This window comes from Excalfactoria chinensis, chromosome 8, assembly GCF_039878825.1.
Source record: "Excalfactoria chinensis isolate bCotChi1 chromosome 8, bCotChi1.hap2, whole genome shotgun sequence".
Classification (NCBI taxonomy): domain Eukaryota; kingdom Metazoa; phylum Chordata; class Aves; order Galliformes; family Phasianidae; genus Excalfactoria; species Excalfactoria chinensis.
In genome coordinates this window covers 22261208-22282372 of record NC_092832.1, presented here as the reverse complement: position 1 = coordinate 22282372, position 21165 = coordinate 22261208, and the positions used below count along the sequence as shown (strand labels likewise).

The 21165-nt window shown below is 38.6% G+C and overlaps 1 protein-coding gene across 2 annotated transcripts in view; it reads left to right on the top strand.

Annotated features, from left to right (window-relative positions):
• The window catches only part of FAF1 (Fas associated factor 1), a 133239-nt gene that overhangs the window by 98006 nt on the left and 14068 nt on the right, over nt 1-21165 (top strand). For both annotated transcript variants that reach the window (XM_072343401.1, XM_072343400.1), the window contains exons 14-17: nt 7051-7187; nt 9414-9502; nt 17484-17564; nt 18018-18095. In XM_072343401.1, the coding sequence (XP_072199502.1) occupies nt 7051-7187; nt 9414-9502; nt 17484-17564; nt 18018-18095 (385 nt within the window). The remainder of the gene's footprint in view (nt 1-7050; nt 7188-9413; nt 9503-17483; nt 17565-18017; nt 18096-21165) is intronic.

The following is a 21165-nucleotide window of genomic DNA, read 5'->3' as shown; positions in this document are numbered from 1 at the left end:
ACGTTCTCCTTCTCTAGCAGCATGCTTTAGAAATGGCACTCGTGTTTCCTAGGAATTCCTCACTAGATCTTCTGCGTTTTGTCACTGTATGAACCTGTGATTGTGATCTGAGTTTAATTTATTCTAGAGAAAGTTAAAGATTATTGGGGGGGAAAAAAGAAAAAGACAGGAAAGAGAGGAAGAAGAAACATCTAAGGTCTTTCATGGGCCCAAATACATAGAGGGAAAACTTAAGTCTTTTGGTATTGCCATTCATTGGCAGTAAGGAGCCTCCTCCTTTTATCCCACAACTTGGTGTAGAAGGAAACACTATTTCTAAACCATCTGTAGTGGCTAAGTTCAGCTGACTACCTGCTGTTCTATTGTTTGGTTTTCTATTTAATTCTCTAGTTTCTTTTATTTTACAATGACAAAAAATTGCAGTGTAGTTTCTTTTGAAAAACTGTGTTTGAGGGGTTTTTTTATGACTGACGATCAACAGCCATGTAATTGCTTTGTTGTGTTTTACTAAAGAAATCTATTAAGTAGCACAACTTTGATACACTAGTAATAAGAGTTTGCAGGTTACAGAGACACCTGTGGTGACCAAAGCGACAGAAGCTGCTTATTAGAAAGAGCCCGTACAGCTGTGTCCTATTAACTCCTTATGACACTTCTTAAAACACAAAATAAAGGGCTTGTTTAAGTCTTTATAGCTATTCTCAATGAACCTAGTCGCCGACTGTGTAGTACGATAGGGTTTTTAAGCCTTCATTTTTTTGCTTTCTATTAACAACAACAAAGAAACTGTCATATTAACAGTGAGGTCAAAAAATACTAAGGGGTGAACAAGGCAGGCTGGCTTGAATTGGAATAATTTATCATTTGTGTTTAGTGTCACATCCTACTCCTGTGATTTCTTTAGAGGGAGGATGATGCTTCTGTCCCTCCTTGGAGAGTTGCAGTGCACTGAAGGCATCCCCATAAATATATACGCAGTACCTCTGTTTAGTTACTACACTTCTTTACGTGCCACAGTGACAGTGGTCTTGGAGTTCTGTTTCCCCACAAATGTGGTTGCATGTGGCTTTATTTGAAGGGTGAGAAAAGAACAAGAGGAACTGTTTGTTTTTTTTTTTTTCATTTTTTCTGCAAATTAATGTAACCCAAAAGCTGCTTATTGGTGCTGGTAGGGTGGCATTAGTGCATGTAGATAGAGGCAAGCCAGCATGGGAAAGCAAGAGGGATCAGGTCAACTTTATTTGTACTCATGGTTAGTAATGCTTCAGTGTGAGTAGTGAGACAGGTTTTCAGTACTGTGGGTGGACTTCTTTAGAAGTATTTATACTTCAACGTTTTGAAACTCAGAAGGGAGAAGACTAAGCTACAGATACAACTTTTAGGTTTTTCTTGTATTCTGTTCAAGCTGGGATGAACTTTGAGCTTAGCAATCGCTCTTTGGCTTGCCTTGGGAAGATTTGCTACTGTGTCACTCTGAAGCAGCAGAAATGCAGTTAGAAGAGGTAGTAGTAGTGCCTGCAGTACTAGTAGTGCCTGCCCATAGTAGCACTGACAGTTCTGGTCCTGCCTTTGAGCAGGCTGCAGCAGCTCACCAGCTGCACTGGGGCATTGCATGGGCTTGGGTACTTTGCTGAGTTTCCAGAGGGTTTCTGGGAGAGCTCGGCTGCAGGGCCAGGCGTGAGCAGCTGTAGTTCTGGCATCCTTGGCCTTCAAAGAGTTGTCTAAACACCGTAATTAGGAAATAATTCTGTTTGTGTGCATATAGCAGGTGTATGTTTGTATATATGTGTGCAAGCACATGCGTAACTACGTTTGTTAATTCATTAATATATATTAACACAGTACATGTACTGGGTATAAATATATGTATATAATGAATATTCATAAATACATGTATACCTACACCTGCACACATGCTTTCATGCTTGTGCACACAGCATTTACAAATACAGCTAATGCATAACATTAACGGGTTTCCAAAGTACATAATGTCTGCCGAGCAAAGCAATGCCCAAACCATAGAACAGCGCCTCAGATGTCAGTAGCAGCTTTTCAGCTCTTGCTGTCTTTGCCTTTGGGTGCTGGATTTCAAGGTGTTGCCAACTTTTCTCAGCTCTGGTGACAGGTACTTGTTAGTTTTAATGTTCAAATGATAGTTTTTCATTTTACTTAAGCTTAGGAAAGAGTTAATTGGCCAAAGTGCTTCTCAGCAGCAGGTTGTCTTCACCTGCAATTTCCGTCATCAAGTAATTAGCCATATTCACAGCTGCTGACCCTTGATTCTAACCTACTGAATGATGCATGCCTGGATGAAGACCAGTTGACCATACTGCTCTAGTTCCCCAATCCTATTAGATCCTTCAGCAAATATATTGCAGGTGTGGGGTCTGACAGTGCAGGGCTTGGCAAGTTAATTTCCCACTGCCTCCTGGTGAGTGGCCATGGATGCTGTATATGTTGCTTGCAAAACTGTTGACTTGTTCTTTGGGTATCAAATCCTTAACAGGTTTCACAGAACAGTGTGAAAACCTTATCTAGTGTAGTTTGTAATATTTAATTTAATAGCAATACGGTGCGAGTCCATAAAAACAGGTCAGAAGTCTAATTAATGTTTTAAAAATAAAGGCTCGCAAACACCAGGCGAGTTTGTTATTTTCTGTATGGTTTGTTTTGAGGAGGAAGAGGAAAGAAGGTGAGGAGGGAACCCTTCTGTTCCATGATTACATCCCACCCGCTCATTTTCTCCTTTTCTCCTTTGCTTTTGATTTTAGTGGCAGTCTTAACAGAATGTCAAGATCAATTTGCAGCATGGTTTAACTCAAGGTTTGCATTCTGCCAACAGCAATTGTCCTAACGAACAATGCCGTGTGTTCTTGTAACTTCAGAAGCTTTTAGAAGGCTCATGGCAAGGGCAGCATCTAATGACTTTATTAGTATAGGGTTTCAAAATGGGCTCAGTAATTGTTCACATCTCTTTGTCATCTAGTCATAATTACTGCATAGCATTGTTCAGGGTTGCACTTGTGAATAGTTTCCTAATAGCACTGAAATGAAGAAAAAAGGAAAAGGATAAAAGGTGATTGTCTCTTTAGACAGAGAACAAAACAACCTGTATATAGACGATGGTTAAACTGTTTATTATACGCCCACTAGAAAAGGTAAACTATCCTTCTTTAAATATTTATATGCTTCAAGGTAATTTCATGGTGCTTATCTAAAAATGGCCAAATTTGGAAAACTAAAAGCCAGTATAGAATGCATTTTAATTTGATTATGATTAGGAAGATGTGGATGTCTCCGTAATGTCCAGCTATTGAATAGGGGAAGTAGTCTCTCTGTGTATCTGATAGAAGTTTTTACTGTGTCATTTTATGAACTTGTGCAAATGCTTTAAAGGTCATCTGAAAGAATGACTAAAACCCCAGGAATTAACTATGGGTACATTTGCAAGTGTATATTTTCAGTCCCCACTATAAAACAAATCCTAAAGCAAGTTCTGTCCTGCTGTACTCAAACCATGGTGTGGTGCACTGTCCTTATTGAACAGAAAATGGGAAGAAGTCAACCTCTGTACTGTCCTGTGTAAAAACTGAAGGCAGAAGATTGTGTAGACAAGGCAGACCTGTTGGGTTGCCTTGAGATGGAGGAAAGAACTCTTCACAGGTCCCTTTAAACACAGGAATCCACAATTGTACCAGTGAAGTCTAATGCCAGGGGGAATGGGAGCTCTAGAGAAGCTGAGCTGTGTCTATGAGGGTGTCAAATACAACCATCAGAAGAAGTCATTCAGCTGGCAGAGTTGGAATTTGTACATAAATACAGATGGCTGAATCTCCTTGGTGCTGCAGAGCACCTGGTGGGGACAAAGCTCTCTGCAGAAGTGTGGGTGTCTGTCCTCCTTAAGTTAAAATGCTTCAGCTTTGGGTTCTCTGCTCTCCTCTTTGTTACCACTCTGACTATCAGCAGGTGTCAGAGGGCAGCAGATAAGTGTTTAGTTCAGAAGGCTGAGGTGTACTGCGTCATGCCTGACCCATGGCTGTCAGATCTGATCTTTGGTGTTGGGGAGATTTCTCAGCATCTCTTCTTGACTAGTTCCAGTACTTGACCTTCGCTGCCTTTTGGCAGTTCTCACTAATATTTAACCTGAGTTTGTCTTACGGCAATGGCTGGCAATTAAATTCTGAACAACCCTGATTCCTTCATCATCTCCTTGTATGTCATCCTTTGTAGACATTTATTATTGCAAGCTTCGTATGGTCGTCCTGTGGTTGGTCTACATTTTTACTGGTGTACTGTGCCTAAAACTGCTTTCTTAGTACTAAATACAGAAAGAGGATTATTTCATGTCATGCAAACCATCCTTCTGATTATTCAGCCCAGTCTCTTCACATCATGAATTTTCTTCCTCCTTACCTACTTGATTCTTACTCTGTATTTGTGGAGCTCTTCTGCTTAGAGAGTTTTGGTGGCTGTGTTGAATTGCATTTATCAGGTTTTTGCTCTGGTTTCTGAAGATTATTCCTTTACAGACTCCTAGTGTACTTGTAGCTTCTCTACTTCACTACCACATGTAAACTCTGTTTTTAGCTAGCTTATTGGTAGAGCTAACTAACAGTCTTACATAATCCTTAGCAAATCATCTTATGTGTCTTTCTTTACAGTAGACTGATCACAACCACTGAAAGGCAGCTACATCCTTTGGTTTCCATTTTTAGTGCAGCATTTGGACAAGAGGTGCAGATACATCTCGTTTATGCTTTCACCAGTAATTTTTCCTGGTGTCAGTGGTACCTGAAAGGATGGATTAATGAATTTCTAGCTGGGCGTATTTTAGACTGAACAGGGTTATAAGGTATTTACCTAATCTGTGTGAACCTGGCAGGATGAAATTAGATCTTTCACGCTGTACGAAGAGTTAGATAACCCACTCATCTAAGCTTTACTTTTGCATAAAGAAAAAGTGGATAAAATCATGTTGTTATTTTTTATCTGAATCTCTGGATGTTTTGCTTATGGATGCTAAAGAGAATATCCACACCATTTGATTCAGGCTACTTTGTACATCGTTATGTCATCCTTTGTGTCTGTTGCTTATCATCCTTCGTATCTAAGTCAACAGCTCTGACCCCCGCCAGGTGTGGGTAAGACATTAACTCTGTATAATAACAAGCATATGTTATGGTTGGAAAGCAAGCTTATTTAAATATACCATTTCCTGACCTCAACTTCTTTTGTTTTAATGTAAATACCTTATGCAAAAATGTTATTTTTACATTAACATTTTAACGAGATTTATGTTGGTTTTGCACAGTATATAATTATGATTAAAAATGATCAAGAACATTGCATGTTTAATATTCATCATTGTTTTCCTCATACCGAAAAAATAATAATAATAAAAGAAATCTCAGCTTTTTCACAGCCATTTCTCAAGTTGTGAAAGTAAAAAAAGTAAAAGTAAGGTTAGACTTGGGAAGCTCCTGCCTGTAAATAAAGCCCCCCTTCTTCTCCAGTTGTGCAGGAGCTGGAGGTTGCTGGTGGCATCTCTTCATTCAGCTTTGCAGCACCAAACTACCCATGCATTTCTTATTGGCCTTCCTATGTTTTAGTTCAGTGGGCACATGGAGTCATATCTGCCAGTAACGGTGACGGCTTTGAAGTACTTGTTGGCTCCCCCTGCTTCATAGAATCATAGACTACCAGAATGGATTGGGCTGGGAGGGATCTTAAAGCCCATCTCATTCCAGCCCTCTTGCTATGGGCAGGGTTGTCACCCACTGGATCAGGCTGCCCTACAGTCAGAGTTGTGCTCAAGAACGGAGTCAGAAGGGTATTTTATACCTCCAGTGCCTCAAACATGCCCAATGTTGTACTCAGGAGACTTCTCGTTTTTTAGAGAATGTATTAGATTTAATATATGTTGATTAAAAATATATATATACCTTTTTGAATCTTTTCAGTATCTTTTGAGAAGAAATGACTTAGAGTGCTTGACATTTCAATGCAGTCTGTCTTTTCAAACAGATTTGGCTTCTAATGCATGTGACAACAGGACTTTGCTCTTCAGTTAGAGCATACATTTCCGAGTAGTTGTTACCTAAAATATTATCATAAGGCATAAGAAAACACACGATTTAAGTTGCCTTTCATGAACATAATTAAGAATTAATAAGCCTGTACCAGTGGCTAGTCCTCAGAATTTCCACTGTTTTGCCTTTTGTGACCCGTGTTATTAAAAGTCCATTATTTTTACAGACTTTATTAAATTGGATCTTATTAAAGCATTCTATATTTGCATTTGGTCTTTCATAATTCATTATTATTATGACATTTACTTTTTACCATCAGATCTGAAAACATATCATAAGCTACCCTTTTCTCTTGAAAGAAATGCTAATTTCAAACAGTCCTCTAATGGAAGAGAAAAGCTTTATCAGTTTTTTCATTTATTCCAGATCGTGTTAAGAATACTAATGCTAGACTTCTGTATGCTAATATCCAAGAGCTTTTTTTTGGTCAAAAGCTTAGAATTATTGTTTTTAGACCGCACTGCTAAGTGTGTCACTGACAGGGCACTGGCACAAAAGAAAAGACAATTTTGAAGCACCCTTTAATTCTCTGACTGATAAAAACATTTTCTTAAATTATGCTTCTATATGAAATTATGCTGTTTTGGCACTCCCTCGTGTTTTCTAGGTAATATCTTAGTTCTTCTTTAGAAGTTTCTAACAATTCATTTAGCGTGATCTTTCTTGGGGGGGATTGGTTTTGAATTACAGCTTGCAGAGGGTTATAAAAGAAAAGGGGATTCTCCATCGAATAAATCACCATCTCTGCTGGTCCTGTTTCAGTGTAGACAGTCTTTGCTCTATCATATTTGTAAATATTTTCATAATTTAATGATAAAAAGGGATTAATAACTCTAGAATCCAATGCAGAAGCCTACATGTTGAGCAGTGGCACTCAAACTGCTGAATAGCGTAACTATTTTTAAACAGTAACTTCAAAACCAACCCCCCTGTGCTAACTGTTGTTTTTTCCCCCATGTAGGTTTCTGACGATGTGCACAAGACACTTCGGGAGTGTTGTAGCCCAAACAATTCGAACTCAGAAGACAGATCAGTTCCCACTTTTCCTTATTATCATGGGAAAACGATCATCTAACGAAGTATTGAATGTAATACGAGGTACAGCTCTTGCTTTATATTGAAAATAATTTGTGAGTACTGAAAATGTTTGAAGACATCCTTTCTGACTGTTTAAGATATTCAGACGGTTAATTTATCACACCCAAGAAACCTGCAGTTGCTGCAGTGTAAAGTACTATTATTCATAAAGGCATTCTTGAGTGTACTGTTAGAGATGGAATTTGCCATGAATTACGTAGTTTAGGCTTTTTCTTCCTAAAAGTAGAAACCAAGGCTCCCAAACCAGGAGTTACTCATTTTTTGTCTTGCATCAGCATCGTTCTGTTCTGTGAGTAGCTCCTCGTCAGCGCGTGAACTCCAATTGCATGTAGTGGGATTACAGTTGAACATCAGTTGCTTTTCAGACCTGCCTGTGGAGCTGAGATCCCAAATGGGATCATAACTTTAAGCTGTTAATAGAATTTTCTATCAGTTAAGCTCTCTAGTTGAACGTGAGCCATTCTCTCCAGCGTTGGCGCTCTCCTGTTTCTGGCAGTAAGGTGACTCAGGTGTGGAACGCCCTGCAGCTGTTCTCAGTAACTCTTCAAATTAAAATGCATCACAGGATGGGTACCTCCCATTTCTTCTTCCTCCACAAGGTTGTGTTCATGACGCTGCATCTTTGTTTATTTATTCTTCCTTTCTAGCAGTTTTTATTCTAATATCCTTATTTTTCTGAGGAAATTCACCCTGAGGACCTGCTGCCTCTTACAGACAGTGTAACTGTTTCTTTCTGCATATGAGGCCAGTCATTTTCTTGAGGAATTTGCAGGGCTTATTCCTGTGGCCAAAACGATTAATTTTGCATGGATTGTTGTCCCTTTAGTGCAAAGCAGAGCACAGCACTGATTCGTGGTATGCCCATTCATTATTTTAAAAGGTAGTAAATTAACAAAATCTTGAAAATCATAACAAAAAAATCCCCTAATAATAGTCTTGTTCTTTATAATTCCTCAGCATTGTTGAGTATTTGTATAACTCGAAGCACCCGTGTTATCCCACTCAAGTCAGCGGTGCTTACTGACTTGAATTACTCAACTGGCTGAGAAAACTGGAGGCTCAGAGCCATAAGATAACATAGTTTTATATGAAGAAATGATTCAAATGATTTTGTTGCATTCACTAAGTTTTAATTATGTATGTTTAAATAACTCTAGCACTGAAGTGATCATCAATTACAACCTTAAATAAATTTATCCCCAGATTCAAGCTCTATCAAAACCCAAGTGTTCCGTGCTCGCTATTTTCCCACGAATTGGGACCGGGGTATCTTTTAACAGTTTATCCTCCACTGAATGGTATTCTCTGGAGTCGTGCGTGTTGTAGCACTCGGGATAAAATTTTCTGCTAAGGTAGCAAATGCTAGAAATGGGAACAATGAGAGCCTTTCAGGGCAGGGTGAGAAGGCACTGTTTGCAGAAGAGATACAGCAACGCAGAAACTTAAGTCCTAAAGGCATTTATTGAAATGCGGGCTGCCAAAGGTTGCTTTTGCTTTTTATTTTTCACTGTGGTTGGAAGCTGTGGGTATGATTTAGGTTTCTTTATTGGTGCTGTTGCTTCTGGTTAGGGTTCTCCTTTTAAAACTTTGACCGGCATTATCAGTATAAATGTAGCTCTTAATGGCGTTGTTCTGTCAGTGTCCAAAGCCTGTTTAGGTTGGCAGATGCCAGTAGTTTATAGCAAATTTCTCACAGAGAAATATAGAGAAATGATCATAGCTTTGGAGTACGGTTTGGTCTTGAGACTAAGAGAAACCAAAGTCTGAGTGCATCTTGGTAGGGAGTTAAACCAGTATTTCAGTCTTACTGAAAAATGAACACGCGCTGCTAGAAAAACATGAGGAGGGTTGAGGTTGGGGTTGGGGTTGCCCTGGTTTTATTCAAGAATTCTAAGCCTGTAAAAATCACGTCAAGGAGCCACGGATACCCTACTTCTCTCTAACAGCAATTAGAGGAAAAGTAGTCTTATTACATGCAAAGCTAAGCCAATTTTTCAGGCTTGAACCACTCAAAATTTTAGCCTACGATCAACATTTGCTTGCAAAAACAATTCTGCATTTTCAATTAAAATAATTTTACCGAGATATTTGAGAGATTTCTTCTGACTTTTTCTGGCTTTCTTACAGATTAGTTCTAAGATGACTTCTTTTTATTATTATTATTATTTTATTTTTTTTTTAATAACTTTAATGTTATGAATTTCAGTGGTCTTCCTTTGTTGCTAGGTAACACGACAGTGGATGAGCTAATGATGAGGCTGATGGCTGCAATGGAGATCTTCAGTGCCCAGCGGAAGGAAGATATAAAGGATGAGGTGAGAGTTGAAAGTTATTGCAGATGCCTACTGGCTTCCAAAAATCACTGCGGGTGCAAAAATAACCAAATGTCTCTTTATAATATATGTCTCTTTATAAAATAGTCTGTGAAGGTGGGTATGGCACATTTTAATGTGCCTCTTCTGATACCTGAGATAAAAATAATGCTTCCTTTGTGTATGCAGTTAAGTCTCTCTTTCAAAAAGAAAACCTCCTCCTTATTGGTTTACTGTCATTTTCATGCTTGTTTCCTTTCTCTGGCTATTAGTCATGAGTAACTTTGTTTTGCAGTGGAATACCTTCATAGAAGGAAACAGCAGTCAGGTTTCTTTCTAATGACCAGATTAAGCTGGTAGAAAAGAAAAAGAGATTTATATATGTTAAATGTATTTGTTTAAAGGGAGATTTAAAAGCACTCTTGAAAACCAGAACTATGCCAATACGGAATCACCATTCAGAACAATGCAGATTGGGTAAGCTTTTCAAAAACAGTGTTTCAGGTGCAGAGAAGACACAGTGAGGTGTGCAACTGAGAGATGTTTATCTGCTACTCTGTAAACTGAGAGTGACATTTTGAAGTAATGAAGTACTTAGGAATTCATAATAAACGGTGTGTTGCCATTCAAGATTATTCGTATCCTGTTGTACAGATATTGTCTGACAATAATTCACTAAACACATTCTTCACATCTAAGCCTTCGGTCTTATTAGTGTGAGATTTTCTGCTTATGCTTATAATAATATGAGGGCATGGTACCTGCAGAATATTTGTAGTTCATTTTTTCTTCTTTATTTGTGCTAACTGTAGTTCACTTCTAAAGAAAATTGACCTTGATTTTGTTACTACTGAACTCAACTTTTAATATGAGAACTACAACAAAAATCCAAGACATGATATAATTGAATTCTTTTACTACTTTTTAGCAGCAATATGTTGGGTGTAGATTAACTTTTTAATGCTTTAATAAGATGATAAAAATTCACATCACAGATGAGTTCCAAAAAAGACTCAGAACTGGAAATTACAAAAGCTAGAGAAAAGGAAGGAAACAGAAGGAAAAAAGGATATAGTAAGGCTTTAAGAACAGATAGGAGATAGGAGAAGGAAGTAGGAGTGAATAAGGGTGTAGAAACTGGAGTGGAATACAAGGAGGAACAGGAGACTAGAACAATTGTCCAGAGCAGGGGAAGATCGGTGTGGAAGAGAGAAAAACAGGCACCAACTGGAAGGCAGGAAGTTCCATATGAATATGAGGAAAAGCTCCCTTGCTTTGAGGATGACAGAAATGGGGACAGACTGCCCAGAGAGGTGATGGAGTCTCCTTTGGAGAAGGTCCCTTCCAACCCCTACAAGTCTGTGATTCTCATGACTTGTTGCTCTGAGTGCTCTTACCTACATAGGGAGAACGGAACAACATTAGATACTCCTCTAAAGTCCTTCTTCATCCAAGTCTCCTGTAGTCTTTCTTTTCCCCGCATTTCCTTTTGTTTACTTGTTACTGAGAGACCATAGACATTTCTTTCCCTGTGAGAAGTTTAGTATTACTTTTACTATTACTATTTAGTTTTACTTTGTTTTTTTCCTGACACACCTCGACTTTCAGAAAACGAATAGAAAATTTCATAAGCTTAAGGGGTGGCAGATTTTCAGGTGCTGTGAGTTCCAGACACAAATAGAATATTGACTTGTAACTTGGCTTCACATGGGAAAGGTGATCACAGAAACTTCTGCCTTTGAAGCAGGAAATTTAACAATGAAAAATGGCTGCAGTAGGTATTGTAGGGAGAGGAGAAGTTGGCCAGCAGTCTGTGCTCAGGGGAAGGCCTTCACCTGAAAAAGAGGCGTTTTGTGATTCAAAACATAACGTGTGGGTTTCTTTAAGTCTTGTACTTGACAACATGCAGTATTCAGATATCATCACCTTTTCTTTTTTAAGCTCTCATTGCAGTTGGTGCATGTTTTTCCCGAATATGGCAATGGCAAACAGGATACAGAGTCCGGTTTCTGTTACTGTTGTCTTAATAGCAACAGTAAGTCATCGTAAAACCACAAGAAGATAAGCTGAGAATTCTTTTGTGCTTTAAAAAGAGAAGTCATCTATATAGCTCTGCTGTAAACAGAAGTGTGTGTGAGAGAAATTGAACTGAAAGCACTTTTAAATAACAGCATGTAACATCAGTGAGTCAGTTTACACAGCTGAACTTCTCCATTTTGGATTTTTAACATGCATGCCCATGAAAGCTTCAAACACAGCTATTGCATAATTCTGTTTAGCACAGCATGTTTTGCAGTGCCCTCTGATGGTTATTTCGGTACAGGATGACTGTTGCCACGGCCTTCTAATGGTACAGGTGTTTGTTGTGATGCTGGTTGTAGCTGTTGAGGCATCACCTTGCAGTCAGCTTGTGGATCATCCAAATTCAGGCATCTGTTCTCTCTCCCAGGCTTTCTTAAAGTGGGACAAATCTGGCATCCTTTCTTCTTCCTTTTCTTAAATTGCCAGAGTAAAGAGCTACAAACAGTAACATGGTCAACAATGTGCTGATGTTGTACTAATGTGGCACTTTTGGTTAAGAAATGTCCAATGGATAATTAAATGGTAGAGTCTGTGGCAACAACAGCAGCAAGGTCACCTGGCCAAATATGGTCCCACCCTTGTCAGTGTGGTCAGGTCTAGGATCTACTGATCCAGCCTCATAATATGCAGAATTATTCTGATAAATTAATAGATACATTTGATATAAAGTAACAGTAGTTTACAAGCTCCCAGGGAAACAGTTCTATGAGTTTCAGGCTCCAAGTGGTATAATAGGCTGCACAAACAATTTTGTACATCTAATAGAAATACTTTCCTTTTCTAACCGTGCCTACTCCTCTGTCCCACACTGCAAATGTTTATACGTTAACTATTGTTTGGGCAGCAAGGTTGGGGAAATTTTCAAAGAGGAAATAAATGCCACTGAAGAGTTTCTTCTGTAAGTGAAAGAGGGTGTCAAAGCAGAGAACTGGCCTCTGCCAATGTTGATCAAGGTGTGAATTGATATTTATCAGGGATTGACTTTGAAAGGAGTGCAGGGTATCAGTTCCTCTTAAGTGTCAGTACCTGCTGCTGGACTTGGACAAGAAAAATGATAATTGTAAAATATTGTACGCCCTGGAATGTCCATTTGCAAACATTCTGTTTGCCTGCTTGCTCTAATTTGATAGTTAAATAATCATCTCAGCATTGCATGATGGGCCCACGTAGGTCCAAGTTAGTTCCTTTGTGAGATTAATGTGAAGAGATCTGTGATTAAACACTGGCATTACAGTACAACACACCTGTTGTGGGCTGATCCTAAGCATTTTTCTCTGTTGCCTGAGGAGGAGGCTTCTCAAAGGATTACAGTAACACTTTTTGACAAGCTTATACAGGGTGGAGTTTCCATGTAATGACAAGGCTCATTTCATGATGTCTCAGTAATGCATTCTTTTTATTTTTGCTGTCAACGTTTATTACTGTAAAAGCATTGACTGTTACACAGCTGGTCCAACTTGTCCACTTTTAAGTAACAGTAGGTCTCTCATCGTATTTATTGTAGTTATGCAACACTAGCACTCCTGCTCTCAAGTTAGACTTCAAGGTGGAATTTAAATACCTACAATTGCTTGAAAAATGTTACTTTTATGAATCCCAATAAGATCTTCCATTTGCTTTGGACTGTTGCAGCTGACGCTGTAAAAGAGGTCATTAAGGATTTTTAAACTGGAAAAATTGGTATAAACCGTCCCAATGAAGGTAAACTGTAAAAAAAAGGAGACCTGCAAAGTCTGAATCTTTGCTTTCTGATCTGAGATGGCGTTCTTTCTTCCAAGATGCTGCTGCAGGAGAAAAACGTATGTCTCTCCTAATCAATATCTGGATAGGGATATAAAACATATGTAAATGGGAAAAAGCCACTCCAAAATAGCAGTAGGTATCACTTCACCTTTTCACTACTGCAGCGATCTGCGGGGATGTTGTTAGTGTGTCTATCTCAGAGCTGTCTGTACTAGGCCGGGATTTGCTGGCCACGTGTTATTTTTATAACTTTGCAGTGAGGAGCTTCATATCATCATATCTTCATTTTCTGCTTCTCTGCTGTCAAATATCAGAGATTTCCTTCTGAATTTATTTTTCCTGGATGATAAAGCAGTTCTGGTTTCCAACACCTTTTGTTTCTTTCCTCTTTAAAAGCAGTATCTCACAGCCACCAAAGGAGACTCAAAAGGAGCAGCCCTCATGAATGTTCTCCTAACCTGCAATCTGATGGTCTTTTCCTGCTACAGATCAGTTGCTTTTTTCCACTTCTTCCCTGCAGTTGTGCTCCCCAGTTAGAGGATGGCCTGAATGCTTCCATCAGCAATGCAGGAGGACCTCTGCAATTTCTCTTTAGGAATTGTATTTAAATCATTAGAAATTAGGCATTTTAATACCTTTAATATTTGTTGTGCCTTCTAGCAGTTTAACGTCTGTCATGGTATATAGTGAATACACAACAGGAAGCTATGAGAATAAATACATGAAATTCATTAAATTCCAAAGCACAAGAAGATAATGGTGATGACAGGCATCTAACAAAGATTGTGATGTAACCTCTTGAAAATCCAATTAGCACATTTACAAATGATTACTAGTTATAACTAATTAAACTACAGTAATCAAAGTTTATTTGAATAATTTTTCTAGCTTTGTATTTCTAATACGATAGCACCCCAAGGCTCCAGCAATTGGTTTCCTGTTGTGTGCCGTACCAGCCCACCAGCAGCTACGTTTGCTGCCTTCAAGAGTTTAGAAACCATTTTGAATTTGAACAAAATGCAAAGTAATGACAGAGAAAATAAAGAAAATGAAATGAAAATATCTTTAGTCAAGATTGATTTTCAGCTGTGCAAGCTGCTGGCTGCAATCACTGCATATTAGCTGTGCTCCTCATAATAAACGTCAGCTTTCCCTGCAACACAACCCATATCTGTAGGCATCCACAAGGCCATCTGGATGACTTCTCATGGAAAGTAACTGCAGGTCTGTTTCTACAAGGTTTTGTTTTTGTTTTCATTCTTATCACTCAAGGTAAATTACAAAAATCAGTATCTGGAATTGGGCTGATACAAACAGATTCTGCCTCCCCACCTCTGGTTCTGCTGCCACAGAAACTTTCCTCTGCTTTGTGTCTGCCGTCCCCATATGCCTCATGTGCTTTGTGTACCTTTTTTCTTCCCTGTATTCCCCATCATGTATGTTTAAGTTACACAATGTGCAAGTCTGTCATCTCCAGTGAGTCAAATTAATGCTTTTATTAAACTGGTTTGTTTGGACAAAGGGGTGTTTCTCCTTAACGCTCCCATGAGTAGCCTAAGGCACTTGCAGTTTTTAATCTCAGGAGTGGTTCAGTGAGATGAGCCATCTTTCAGATGAACATTCAGCATTTGGGAATAAACTTTATTGTTTTGGTTTTTGTAGCATCCATTTATTCACTGATGCTCTGGTAAATGTCTTCTGCTCATGATGATCTTTTCACATTGTTTTATCTGGCTTTACTTCGCAATAAAACTCATCCTGAAATGCAATGGGGAATAAAGTGTGTGCATCTCCCTTGAAACCCATCAGGTGCAAAACTAATACCTGGGGTTAAATCGTTAAATCCTACCTACAAGCAACAACAAAAAGCCCAAAGTTGATGTATCCAGCAAAATATCCCATCCAAAAAGATGACTTTTCTTTTTCTGTGCTCTTGTATTTCTTCCCTGTGTAAGCAGCAGTAGAAGGGGATGTTGCTGTCCTAAAAGCAATCAGAAATCCAGCTTTTCCATCCTCCTGCATCTGGCAGCGCCTGCTGTTAGGTGTTCTAGGGATGACTTCATAAAATGAAAAAGGAATAATTATTGGAGAGTGTTATCCTACGTTTCTTCTTGACCTTCACTAAGTTTTTTCCCAGTCTCATTGCTTACTCAAGAATATTTTGTCTGGTCCACTGTAACCCTCTCATGAACGTGTGCTTACTATTATTTCATTGTGATTTAACATCTCTAACATGTATTACAACAGAGAAATTGACAGCTAAAGAATACATTCTGTGGGAAATTTCATGCTCTCTTTATTGAGGATATCAGCTTTCAGCTTACTGCTGCATAGTCAAAATAAGAAGGCAGAGGCTTTTTGTTCACCTCCGTTATGAGTGATTGGGTCATACGTTGTCATCTTGAAAAGCAGTCTCTTTGTTTTTGTGGTGTCTTTGCCCATAGAAATCGTTCAGTATCTCTTTGTCACTAATCACTGAATAGTCTCTATTCCTGCTGTCTGCTTTCTTGGGGAGGAGATACAGTCCTGTGTGCTGTAGTGTAATCCTCATAGGGTTACAGTAACTTCTCATTTTCTTCCACCTATGAGTGTAGCCTCTGCTTCTGATGTAGACGGTTCAAGTGAACCAGGATAAGACTTTGTACACATCTTGATTTCTTGAAAATGGAAGACGGTCATTTTGTAGTCACTGCAAAAGTGACGTGGAAGCGCATTTATTGATGTTCAGTAGATGTGGCAAAAACCTCACGTTTTCTTAGTGAGTAACGTGTGACATGATTTTTTTTTTGTTTATTAATAGTATTGCTGTTGGTTTTTGTTGGTTTTTTTTGCTTCACACATTCTTTGTTAGTGCCATGAAACACCTGAGGTGTGTGTCAGTAAGAAGAGTATTGTTTCCATGTAATGTAAAGATTGGTGGCACAGTCATTTACTTCGAGATGTGGGTTACATGTTTTTAGGAGGGCTGTGCAGTCATGCATAGCAATTCTTCACATTCCTGGCATCTTTTTCATAATCCAGTTTTAGGACGATGATGGCTATGATGAGTAGGGAGGAAACAAGTATGTATGAAATTAATGTTTATATTCCTATGGTAGAATCTATAGTCAGTATTTTTTGAAGGCGCCATCCAGATTATGTAATTTAAACTGATTCCAGAAATTACTCAGTGAAGGTCCTTGTAGGGAAGTGAAACCTGTGCTCATCTCAAGTAACTTCTCGAGTTTTCTAGGCAGTTTCTATAACGTAGAATAAAAGTCAGCACGCAATTTCTCATCAATCGGAGGGTGGGTTGTTTTTGTTCGTTTGTTTTCCGTAAACTGAAGTAACCTAGTTAGCTCTGCTGAACTAAGGTGATGGTTTCTCTATCTTCTGGGAATGAAATTTAGGAGAGGCTGATTGCAGAGTAATTTTGAGTCCTATTTCTATAAGCAAGAAGAGTTTTCTCTAGAAAGACCTTCTTACTTTCCAGATGGAGGTTGTATACTTTTTTCCTGCAATGTATCCTTTTCTCTTACAGTTATGTGCAAATTCAGGAGTTCTTAACCACCAATATGTTAAAGAGTTTCATTTGAGGAACATCCCAGCATGTTTGCATAACCTGACAGTACCATTTAATGTACTCTCCTTCCACTGAGTTTTTGCCAAGTAGTGAAGTTTCTGGGAACAAATCCATTACATTGATTGGAAAATGATTCCTTTCTGTGGAACAGTCCATTCAGATGAATGTTTCTTGTCCATGTGAGACACTTCAGTGCAGAGCTTCTTACTATCACGTTGTTGTATTCTTTATGAGTTGAGGTCTCTGGGTGATGTTTAATAGCCATGACCACAGGCAGATCCTTCTGAGGACAATTTTACCAAGGAAGGACCTGGTGGCAGACATCATCATGAAGGACAAGTGTTTGCCTGCTGTCAGTTGGAGCAGAAAGCAAGCTCACATTCTGCCTTGTTCTCTAAACTACACCATGTCCTTCCATGCTACAAAGCAGGCCAAGTGGTCAGCTGCACAACTGGCATCCTTGTGAAATATCAAATATTTTGTTATTACTGTTAAGTCACTCAGGGTAGAAAATAGTGGTGAACATAAAGATGTGTGTCCCAGTTGTCACCGTGTGCTGCCAGTTTTCATCTTCTTTTTCATTTTCTTCTTCCCCAGGACGAACGTGAAGCCAGAGAAAATGTGAAAAGGGAGCAGGATGAAGCGTACCGCATTTCACTCGAAGCTGACAGAGCAAAGGTGTGTGTGTGGTCAAGTGAATGTTGGGACATGAATCTCAGCACAAGCAGTGAAATCTCCGTGGAGCAGAAGATTCCCTCCCTTCAGTTCTGCTTTTTAAGATTAGACCTCTGCTTTAGGAGCCATATTTGCCTTAAGTGGCAATGAAATGGTTAGACAGTTCAAAATGGAGATTTCAAAATATATGTAAACAATCATAACAATGCAGTAAATTCTTGACACAGGAGTTGAGTTGAGATTACTTTCCATTAACAAGCTTCGAGAGGACTGTGAAGGTTTTATTCATGTGGCTTTATGTTGTGCAGATATGTCGCTCATCCTTGAACCACTCCTGTTCCAACAGAGCGGTTAAGAAGTTTCTTTGCTTTCATATAGCTTAATGGGCGCCACTAAACAGAATGCTGTAAAATGAAGTGAGCACGTGTGTGATTAATGCTTGTGTCTGTTTCTCAGAGGGAAGCACAAGAGAGAGAAATGGCAGAGCAGTTTCGTTTGGAACAGATTCGGAAAGAACAGGAGGAAGAACGTGAGGTGGGCTGCTTTGCTTTTTCAAGCTGCTTTCTGGATTCTTGGTGCTTCTGGAGGTCGCAGCTTTCATTCAGCACACTTTGTAACCTTAATTCAAGGCGTGCTTTTAATGTGAACCTCAGATTAATATTTGTATTCATTTCTTATCATCTGTGTGTAAAACAGCATAGGCATACGCTATAGGTATAAATTACCATGTACATGAGTTTATTTATATTAGTGGCTACCTCTTTTTTTCCCCCTGGCAAATCCATAATATAGTTTAAAAGAGAAGGAAAAAGGGCTGTGTTACAGCCATGTTTCTTTCCCTGCAGCCCTTCAAAGAAGAGGTGAAACAGGCTCGTTGTTAGAGTATTTTCAGCTGTCCTGTGAAGTGAGCTTGAAATAGATGTCCTTACAGGGCTGCTGAAAGGGACCTTGAAACCTTTGAATAAAATTTTCAACACACATAAATGTATTGACTGGAAGCAGAGTTGACTGAGTGCTGTCCTTTGGCTTCTAGGCATTGATTTTGTGAGGCATTTGCTAATGACTGCAAAGTTGTATCAACATCCCAATTGAATATAAATTTCCTGAGTATAGTTTCAATATTATCGCAAACATATATTTTAAATATTTATTTCATTTATATAAAATATGAGAGTTCCTTTTTTTAGTGGTGCTTGTATAACTTCTTTGCTCTGTCTCCCATCCCTGATGGAGATTCGAAATTTGGTGTTATATTCTCATTTAATTTTCCATTTAGTTCAAGTCCTTGGAACTCGTAGAATCCTGATAAATCACTGCCTTCCTCATCCCCCCATCCCAGACTTAAATACATACTTGACATTTCAGTCTTGTGTACTTTGCTGATGTATGAAAAAATTGCATTACACAACTGGAAAAAGTTGGCTACCAATGCATCTATTATTCCCTAAGATAAACCCAATAAACAAACTTTATAAGCAATGCATTTGCGTATATATTTTGACCAAGATGATTGCATTAGAAAATCTGAACCACTTAAGCATTCAAAATCCTTTTAAACAGTTCTGCATTGTAAATACTAGATTCAGTCAAAACCATCATATTCAGCGGTTTGGTAGAAATATAGCTCACTTCTTCTGCATTATCCTACAGTATCTGATGAGTTTTTTAGCTCCTGTTGTTAACATAAGTGAAGAACTGATAATAAAACACAACCAGATGAGTAACGTACAGAACTGGACTGTGGGAATTTTGTCAAGAGTAATCAGAAGGCTGCCATTCTGTGAGCCTGATAGCAGCTGGAATAAATCAGTACTGTAGCAATATCAGACTACTGAGAAATCCATGACCAGATTCAAACGAGTGTGTTTGATTTATTTCAGTAATTTTGTATGCGTAGAAACAATACTTCACTCTGCTTTGGTGTATCTGATCCTGAACCTTCTCTTACACGTTGCCCTTCTGAAAACTGTTTTCTTATGTACAGCCTGCAAAACTAGTCCCTGTTATCAAAGTAGATGTGGGCTTCCCTGTTTTAATGTAGGCTGCAGTAATGAAAATAATAGGATCTGTTTGCTTAGTCGAACAAAAGGGATTTTAACAATAATGTTTACTAACACTCCCATTTTCAAGTATACAGATTACTTATACTGAATTGTTCTGCAACAATGTTTACTTACAGAAGTGCCTTTATGTTCAGCTCATATATTTAAAATCAGACCATTGAGCTATTCACATACCGAACATCTTTTTATCAACAAAACTGAAATTGCTTGTTCAGATTCAAGAGTTATTAATGTGATCCATCTCATCATTGTTTTCTGATTTGATTTGCTGGTACAGAATATCCATTGTAAACTGCCATTTCACGTTGAAGCCTGGGAGACTGGTTACTTTGGGGAGCGACGCATTCTTTGCACAAAGAAAAGAGCTCTAATGAGCTACTGTTGTTTATTTTTCTATAATATAATTGATTGGGTTCCGTAAATAATGTAGCATCTGTTGTTATACTGTGTGGGGAAATGTCAAAACAGAAAGACAGTAAGCAGGTGGTTGAGTGTGGAGAGAGAGAAAATTAAAATAGAATCTATTTAAAATATAATCTCGTAGTAGATGAGCAAAAATGAACTCAAGTTCTATGTATAAATATTTATACTGAGCTATAATTTGCTTAGAGATTCGTGTGTAAGAAGTAGGCTATTTGAAAGGCTTCATGATCTTGCTCTTGCCCATTCCTTTCTCTTCAATGTAATCATCCTCCATCGGCTTCTGTTGCTAAATGACCTTGGGGAGATTTTCAAAGGCACAAATAGCAACTGTGTATTGTGAAAGTGCCTTGCAAATCCAGGTGAATCAATGCCTGAGTGCCTCTTCATTTTGGAGGGGTGCATTTTGGAGGAGGAATTATTAGGCTGCTTTTTGTATTCGTTGAGATTCTCATTAACTGCTAACAAGGCTGCCCTCTAAGTATGATCCAGTTTTTAAGCAAAATCAGTATCTGTCCAGGAGGGCCAACAACACTTGGTAATGTTGAAAATCAAGCCCACCTACTGCAGCAGTGTGATATTAGGTATCTTTGGCGGTGGTGGTGTTTGATTGTGGGTTTTTTGCTTTGTTTTTTAAATTCCAAACAAAGTGTTGATGTAGGTTTTGGTCATCACAGTGCTGCCTAGTTGCACGCATGTTGTTTTAGACAATGTGCACTCCTGTCCTGCAAATAATAATAATAACTGCTGTATTAAAATCTGAATGCTCCTATGTCTGTCTGCCCAGTTTTCTTTGACTGCTCTGACTTTGGTGTATACTATCGATATCTAATATGTCTTCATGGTATTCTCTATTACGTCTAGCAGGGTTTTAATTTATTTATAGTCAATCTACATACGTTTCTTCTTATTCTGAACTGCCACCAAGCGTCCCGTCTTTGCAACCAACAGTAAATTACTCTGTTTTTGAGGAAGGCAGTTTGATAACAAGTGCATTTCAAGAAATACTGGTACTACCTGTAATTCATACCTGTTAAGGAAGCAATTGGCTGCTTGACAATTACTCTCTTTCAAATTTTTCAGGGCTTTCTGCCAAATGATTAAATTACTGCTTATCTCTT